Raw genomic sequence first — 9,246 nt, 5'->3', positions numbered from 1 at the left:
GGGCCGTTATTAATGACGGAAACGACAATGTGGATCGTGGGACATTGAATGACGGAACAGAAGTTAGAAGACAATTTATTGACGCAAGATTTTAAGCAACAATTTCTTCTATTCTTATATGTACATCAACTCATATAGAGTAACCTGTGACAAGTATTGCTTGTAAATGTGCAAATTTTATCAATAAGAATAAAAAGATGAAAAATAAATATTTATTGTTGAGAAGTGATAGTGGCATTGGAAATAATGCCCAGCTGACAGAATTTTATGCTGTGTTTCTCCTGTTCTAGCTGTAATCTTGTCCTTTCTGTAGAAGCCTTTGTTCCTCGACTTCTAGTCTTTTCATTTCCACATCAAGTCTCTTTTTTTCTATTTCCAGTCTTTTCAACATCAATTAAATCCAGCGAAGGTGTTTTAACGTCTACCTTACATTTCTTTGCTGTTGGTAAATGAACAAGAATTATATATACATATAAATCCTCACAAGTTAGTACATGTACAATGAAATGACGTTAAAATATAATTTTTAAATTTTAATATTTGAAACAAAGAGAGTTCATTAAAAAAATAAAATAAAATAAAATAATTATCAAATCATGTACTAGCATTCAGTAATACAACATACGTATGTAATTTCTTTTTAGAATGCCTCTTCCCTCCTTTCAGAATAGAAGACGAAAACATATTTACCGCCCTCTGTAGAAGTCTGTCTGTTTGAAGTTGTAGATCTACATGTAGCTATAGTATCCGTTGATCCTTCAAGTGACTGGTCAGCCGCTGGGATGATTAGTGCCCCTTTTCCTGCCATACCATAAGACACCTCTAGAAATTAATCACATATAAAATAAAATTAAAATTCTAAGGAAAGGTTGGCATTTTTCAAATAAATCTATGCATAAATCCTTTATACAAGTTTATAAATAAAATATCTGTATATTTAAATTGAATCTAATTAATCTATTGACTGCTTGTTTACTTAAAAAGAACAATTAAACTTCTGTTTTTGGTATTATTATTGCAACAATTGTTTAAACTTGTATAAAGGATTTATGCATAGATTTATTTGAAAAATGCCAACCTTTCCTTAGAATTTTAATTTTATTTTATATGTGATTAATTTCTAGAGGTGTCTAATGGTATGGCTTTAAATTATCTTATTGTAAATTTAGTAGAAACCACTTTTATCCAGCATTACCTTCAAGAGTGTCAATGCCCCCGTCTACTCCAGATATTGCAGTTTCTCCAATAATGGACTGTATTTTGTCCTCCACAGGGGTTACGCTACAATCCGCAGGCAATTGACCGCAACCAGTCCTCACTTGCTCCTGCTTTAATTTGGAAATTTTTTTCTTTGTCTCACTACAGAGAACACTCCATTTCTTTTTCAGTTTATCTGCTGTACGTAAATGGGATGTATTTACGGCATTCACTTTTTCACAGATTAGGTCCCATTCTCCCTTTTTTGCCTGGTTGGTCACAGATGAATTCTGTCGAGAGAATATCACGTCCTTCCGTTTCTCCACTTCTTCAGTCAACATAGAAATTTCTGCAGTAGTAAAATTTGGGTTCCTCTTTGGTCGAGACATTCTGATTTTGTGGGCGGGAAAGCATGTATACATCTAAGCACGGACTATTTACATGGACTAGGCAATGCAATGCACTCATTCATGACTAAATGAAAGACACTTTAACTGCTGACTAGAGTGTTCGATTTAAGTTGCCGAAACCAAAGACCCAAATTTTTTGTTTCACAGCAATGTCTAATTAAATGAATTGTTTTTAATAGTCAATAACTGTTTTTTAATACTTCTCCCCCATCGTTTCCTCTACCCAACAACGTAGATACATGTATAATAATTGTGTACGAGTTGGAGGTACATATCACTTTACGTGCATGAAATGTACGATTGATCGTTGATACTATGTGACCTTTCTGTGCACGTACATGTTTATTTAACATACATGTTGTAACAATAACCTTAATTAAGAAAAATAAATCTCATATCTCAAAGAGACTGCCTATTAATTTCTGCATACGAATTAATTTTTACCTCGCAGTTTTTTTTTTGTGAAAAAAGGGGTGGGGGTGAATCCCATTGGCTCGTAAAGGTTATATATAAATGGTTTAAGATATGTCTCAGGAAAAAAAATAACACTTAGGCATATCATAACTTGTACCTTAAGAAATATCTTAGGAAATCTTTGTGAAACGGGCCCCTGGTGTTTTCTACATGTAGACAAACTACCAATAAAGTTAAGGGAAGTTTACTAAAAAAGGAAACTGTAAAAAGGACGTTCAATTAAGCATTAAATCCTTAGTTTTGGATGTCGTCGGTCCTATAACAGCACCTGGCGTGCAGCAAATTATCATACCGCGCTAACACGCGGTTTAATTTGTCGGCACGGACAATATTATAGGACTCTTATAGGACCGACGACATCCAAAAAAAAAATTCAATGCTTATATTTACATTCTCATATTTTCTTTCTTCATAATTGTTAATTTCTTCGATCTCCTTTTTATTAATTTAGTGCATTTCAGAACTGGTGTGCTTAAAAGACGTTAGAGCCGTTATAACGTGGAAAGTTAAATAACGCAAATGAATATTGCCAGGGGAAATGAAATGACAAATTGATTTTAAACATACAACTGTTAAATTTTTATAATACTTTTATAGGGAAATTGTTTCTAATAAAATTGAGCCAAAACGTATACATTTCATTGTTCCTAGAGTATTGAAAATGCGTATAGTTCCTAATGTTTATTCTACCACGCAGTGACAAGGTTTCATGCTATTGTATTACAGCAAAGTTGGATATAAGAATGGGTAAGTGTTTCTTTGGGGTCCAAAGTGGGGAATTTTTTAAAGTTAGATAAATAACTCGATAGTGTTGAATAGTTTAGAGAAAACATTCTGTTTTGTGTAAACTATTCAACACCATCTCATTATTTATCTATCATATTATAGTCTGATAATGTGTACTAATATTTTACTGAAACAGTACCATGGGTTTTTAACTTTGGCACTAAGTAAAAAAGTGTAGCAGGGCAGCCACGTTAAACAGCCCATTAAGAAACCTTCTCTCTCTCTCTCTCTCTCTCTCTCTCTCTCTCTCTCTCTCTCATATTATCCTTATTACATTACGGTATTATATTTGAATATTCTCTTTAATATGTGTTTTTGTTGAGATATTTAACGAATCTTAATGGCTCCCGCGATCCTTAAGGAGGTACGCACCTGAGAGTATTGTAACGTCAGTTTCTCGTGAAGTATATTTCTAATATCTATTGTGATAAAGAGTAAAAATAGTAAAGGTTGACACGTGCTTTGTTTCTTAGTGAAAGCCAGTCAAAATTTAACATTTTGCACTCAGGAAAAATTGATTTTTATATCTTGATTGATTTAAATTACTGTTGTTAAAATATATTATAAACATGATTATACGTTTTATGTCAATAAATTCTCAAGGATAGTACATGTATTATAAAATTTGGTAAGAAAAAAATATGAATCCTGACCGTTTTGGTCTTAAGGTAGGAAAATATAATATGAATAAAGTATGTATCTAAAATTTGGTGAAAGAGTTATGTCATTTTAAAACTTTATGCATGAATGTTATTGCAATATCTTCTGCTTTGTATATGAATAACCCCAAAATGTGGGGTCACGTTTTTTTTTTAAAGTTATTAAGATTGTAAATAAGAATTAAATGAAAATATTGAATTTATTTTCAAGAGTTTTGTGATTGTAAGTCTTGCGTTAATTAAAAAAAAATCGAACGGCTTACTTTCAAATTCCATATATTAGATTTATGTCTGTACTGTTTGTCTGATTTCTGAAAAAAATAGTTGTACTTAAGGGTTACTTAATTAAGGAAATGTTTAAAACGTACTCTAAGATAAATTTTTATGCAAATTTTTATGCATGCCTTCTTTGAAATCCTTTCTTTCGCAAGGAAAGATAGTTCCCAAGAAAACTCCTTAAAATGCATTTGACTCTCTGTCTTTTACTCACATTGTATTAGGTTGTATATATTCAATATTTTATGAATATAACAATTAATTTTAAACACTCATTTTGATAGAAATTAATTCTCTCTCTTTGGAACCCAAATGCTTAGGAGAGTACTTCCAATAAAAAAAAAAGTAACCCCCCAATGTCCATTCTCTGATGAACGGCATCGTTATATGAGACCATAAAATCTTCATTTTTATTACAATGAAACATAAATAGTTTGTATTAAGCAAAACCAAATTTTGATGTAAAAATAAAATAAATAACGATTTTTTTTTTATTCTTTTTGTTTCCATAACTTTTACGATCAGCATCGTTATGACTTTATGAAACTGAACGAATAAATTATTAAGTCATAATTGCAATGAAATAAAAAATACTCTTTATTACATCATTCACAAACTGGTCAAATTTGACCGTAAAAAGATCCATGTTTGTAGTTAGGTATTTATTAAATACAGTACACGTTTTAGCTTCTGTTATTTACACCATTTTTATTTTTCTAAATGACCCATGAGAATAGGGAGTAAACAATGTCAGTATGTCACATATTGATCACTGTTTGTTATCTATACAATTTACATATTGCATAACAACATTAAGAATTGCAAAACCGATCTCCAATGTATTTTAAAACAAAAACGAAGACTTATAAAATACATTTTCCCCATAATTAAAATTTTCTAGGGACATATCATGGTAGTTGTTATGACACAGTGCACAATCTCGCATTCTCTTTCAGTTGGGACTTATTTTGAATTTTGAGTCACAAGAAAAACAAAATATAGTATTTGTCAGGCTATTTCTTTGCTTCCATATTAGGTGCAATCATGGTTAGAAGACTTTCATTACTATGCTTTCTTGTCCTAGTGAGGATGGTCACTCTTTCTTCTGGTCATTGGATGAATCAAAGTGGAGAAAACCACAGGCAATGAGGTACGTAATTTTATATATTTTTTATCAAATGTAAATTGCTTTTGTTGTTCCTGAAAATTTATTACACAAATATCAAGAAAAAAATAATATTTTATTATTATTGTAGATTCGTAAATATACGCGAGGAATTAATTATCCCGTAATTACGCAAGAAGAACCGGGAATGCTAGTTCAGATGTGCATCTCTCTCTCTCTCTCTCTCTCTCTCTCTCTCTCTCTCTCCAATTAGAACACTAAAGAACATGCAATGAAACAGAAATATCTTGTATCGTGTAGTCATGGGAATGGTTCATCTCTCTCTCTCTCTCTCTCTCTCTCTCTCTCTCTCTCTCTCTCTCTGAATTAGTATCATTGAACGGAAAAGCTTTTTTGAATAATAAATATCTAGCAACCTGCATAGCTCTCATAGAGAAAAACCTGAAAGTATAGACTAGATATTGCTTAGTTTGCACAAGTCGTTTTAAATTTTTGCTATTCTACAGAACGTTCAATACAAAGAAAATGGAACAGGAAATTCATAGAAATATTTGACATGTTCGTAGCATTTAAACCTGACTCAAAAATGCAGATTAAACTTCATTTAATCGATTAGTTTCTTAATAGAATGAAGATGACCAGCCGCTGCATTCTTTTCAGCTCAAAGGTTCAGAGCACAATGACAAATTTGCATCGCCTTACCTCTCCTTTAGCTTTTGACTTGCTAAAATTGTGTGTAAATGTATAATATATTATATAAAGTTAAAATAAAACAAATTGTAATGTACATGTATATTTTTTTCTTTTACATACTGAAGATATTGTACAGAAAACAGACTCATCTTAATTGGTTTTGTTTTTGAAAGAATTAGTGAAATTCCGGGTGGTCTGGCTGTCGATACATAATATAACATTAACATCATTGAACTATCAAGTTAATGATGTTTGGACAATATCATTTTATTACAAATTTATAATTCTGAACGTTCGGCTCATTTTAACATCGATAATGACATATAAAACAAAGATATTCTGTAACATATCCCTTATTTCTCAAGGGACGTTTCAAAACACATGTTGCTAGGGAAAATAAATCCCCAGTTTTAAGACACAGTGCACCAGATTGCTATCGTACTTCAAGGGGGCTGATCTTGTAAACGGACAAAATGAATTTTTCTTCACATTAGAAAGAAAAAAGTACTGTTGGGCTTTTTTTTTTCTTTGATGTTAACTGTAACCATGGATAACGGAATTTATTTAGTGTGTCTCCATGTTCTAGTTAAGATGACATATGCTACTTTCGGTAGCTGGATGAATCAAAGTGATCAAACAACAAACAACGAGGTAAGTAGTTGTAAATATATTTTATTGAATGTATTACTTTTTTGTCCTGAAATTCATTAAAAAACAAAGAAAAATAATTTTTTATGTTTATTTATTTTTAAATAATATTGCTTAATACTTAAATATATTATGCATCATAGGGATTCGAATTGATAACAAAAGATATATTGATAGTTGTTTGATTTATTCAGCTTAAATATGCAACAAAGATTAATCCAAATAACAATTAAGGTTTAGCATCATCTCATTTAACTATTTTTTGGTATTATAATTAATATCGAACGTAAATTACGTTTCATTCTATGTATTTGATATTACTTCTTGGAGTTTAATTCAATTATATTGATATTTTAATTTATAGTGATTTTTATTTTCTTAGCTTTTTTTCAATTGACAAAATGTGATTTCAAAAATAAGCAATATATATATATATATATATATATATATATATATATATATATATATATATATATATATATATATATATATATATATATATATATATATATGGCATCCCGAAAACTTGACAATTTCTATTGTTTGTGTTTTTGGTCATTTTTAGTGCTTTATATAAATTTTCATCCTGGACCTTGCATATATTTAGTAGATCCGACACTTAGGATATACTGTGTTGTTGATTTTTTTAGAGAGAGTTTTATACAGTATATATATATATATATATATATATATATATATATATATATATATATATATATATATATATATATATATATATATATATATATATATATATATATTCGGATTAAACTTAGATAAAATAAACATCTAACAAGAGGTCCATATAGGTTGTAAAGGTCATACGAGTGTAAATGTTCAAGATTTTTTCAAGGGCATGTCATAAATAGTCCTTAGGTCCTCAAAGCCTAAGAGGAATGTCCTATATCTTTTAGGTCGAAAAGAAGGTTAAAGTAAAGTCTCATAAAGAATTCAGAAGGAATACCCTTGAAAATTAACACATTGATGATATAGCAAGTAGAAAATCCTAATTGATTGAAACGTTCCATTCGAGTATTTTTATATAGAGAGAGAGAGACGTCTCCGTGTACATGTACCAGTTAAGGTCTTTAAAAGACCTATACTCGGCACTCCGGGTTACGGTATAAGGGGTAATAACTCGCGGTTTAAATATTCGCCATATTCACGGTATTAATAAATTAGTGAATTCAAGAGACAGTGAATAAGTTTTAAATCAAATCATATTTCCCCCATTTTTAAGGGGTAGGGGGAGTCCAAGCCACCATGCACTAAGTAATAAAGGGATATAAAATTTTGTATATACATGTATCACGCAGGCAGGCAGTAATTATGAGTTGTATTTGTCATTTAATTATTTTAATTACCATTTTGACGTAAAATTCAAATCTGCAGATAATGACCCGTTTTAATCGTTGAATGGCCGTATAAATAGCCAACGCTTGGTGTTTAACAAAAACACGTGTTGTATATGTTGAGTAACGAATATTATCTCGCATTTATCACCTGATTTTATCGACAATTTGAGAAACACACCCGGGTTTTTTTCCTTCAAATTTTCTTAATTCAAATGATACTACTATTTCGTCGACATAACGTAATGGACCAATGATTTTTCGTAAACTGTGATTTCTTATCCTTTCGGAAAGGAGAACATTTGGGTGACACGTGTCAGTTTTACCTTGGTTTAACAACTGTGGGGGAAGTACAACATCCCTCATCGTAATAGCAAGCACGGAAGTCATTTGACGTTTATCGTCAAAGTGCTTTAACGGCACTTGCTTCTATCCTTTTCCCGCGGATCAGGGAAAAAAGTTTGAAATAATTCTTTTTATTTTACATCTATTCCATGAATTCATCAAACTGCGATCGTGTCCAAGGAGAGGAAAACGTGAAAAATACAACCCGTGGAATTAATCCCCTTTACAGTATTGAGCAGTGAGGGTTCTTTATCATGCCAATGCCTAGATAGAATGTTCTATCGTTAAAATGATATTGTCCTACCGACCCGGTTTAACTGTGTGGTGAGGGCTTGTCCCGAGACACAGTTAGATTATTCTAACTAGTCAATGCCTACCGTTACACGGGAACTCGGTTTCTATGGTCTCATCTGAAAATCCCGTGACTTTTACTTTTAGTGTCGGCCTCTTGGCAAATGAACAGTCACTACCTACGTTTTTGTCTTAGATTTACCGCAACGCGGTGAACGAGATTCGCACCTAGGCCTCACGATCAAGAAGCGAGATGCATACACTAGGATACCCTGACTGGTAAAAAATCCTAGATAAAACTGTGGTCGTTCTATTTATGTCAAAATTATCACTTTTTAAAACTAGAAATTTGATTTTATCCAAAGTTTTTCATAGATACACTTGTATATCTATTCATTTGTATAACGTGAGACCACAGTTTGAATTGTTACAAAAGGCCACGATTTATTAAAGACAAATTTGAATTTAATTTAGACAAGGATATTATTTTCATAAAAATTTATCAATTTAAAGTCTTTCTTTGGAAGATTGTTTTGCTAAAGTCTTTTATAGTACAACATAAATGAAAAGACACCCTTTTTACTGAACTGAATCGGAATAACATGATGATGAGTGCATATGAATTTCTTTTTTTTAAGATTTTTTCCTTGATTAAGAGATTTGAATCCCTTCTGTGACTCTATTCCTGCTCCTGGGGCCTTATCATTGAACAGTATTAAATCTACATTAAATAAGCATACTTGCATTTAATCAAACTTCAGTCCTTTAGAAGTGAATCAAATAGCTTCATATGAATTAGATAACTTTTTAGAAAAATGTTTTAAGATTATTCCTATACAATTCAATGGAACATTTTCGAACTCATGCATGAACAAAATTATATGATGACATTTGCAAAGGAACAGGAATATACAACCGGTACCCTTGTAATTTTTTAGTAGACAAATGTTAAAGAATTTTCCTAATTTGATATTAAACATAAGCCCCTG

The 9,246-nt window shown here is 31.1% G+C and overlaps 1 protein-coding gene across 1 annotated transcript; it reads right to left on the bottom strand.

Annotated features, from left to right (window-relative positions):
* Positions 1-353: 353 nt before the first annotated feature.
* Positions 354-1,586, bottom strand: LOC133187606 (uncharacterized). Its single transcript, XM_061323026.1, has 3 exons — positions 1,196-1,586; positions 691-822; positions 354-439 (listed from the first exon to the last, which is right to left on the bottom strand). Exons 1-3 carry the CDS (start codon positions 1,584-1,586, stop codon positions 354-356), a joined length of 609 nt encoding a protein of 202 aa, XP_061179010.1.
* Between the last annotated feature and the right edge of the window lie 7,660 nt (positions 1,587-9,246).

This window comes from Saccostrea echinata, unplaced genomic scaffold, assembly GCF_033153115.1.
Source record: "Saccostrea echinata isolate AGI-Se365-2 ecotype Australia unplaced genomic scaffold, CSIRO_AGI_Sech_v1 ptg000015l, whole genome shotgun sequence".
NCBI lineage: Eukaryota > Metazoa > Mollusca > Bivalvia > Ostreida > Ostreidae > Saccostrea > Saccostrea echinata.
This window is presented reverse-complemented; position numbering and strand designations above follow the sequence as displayed.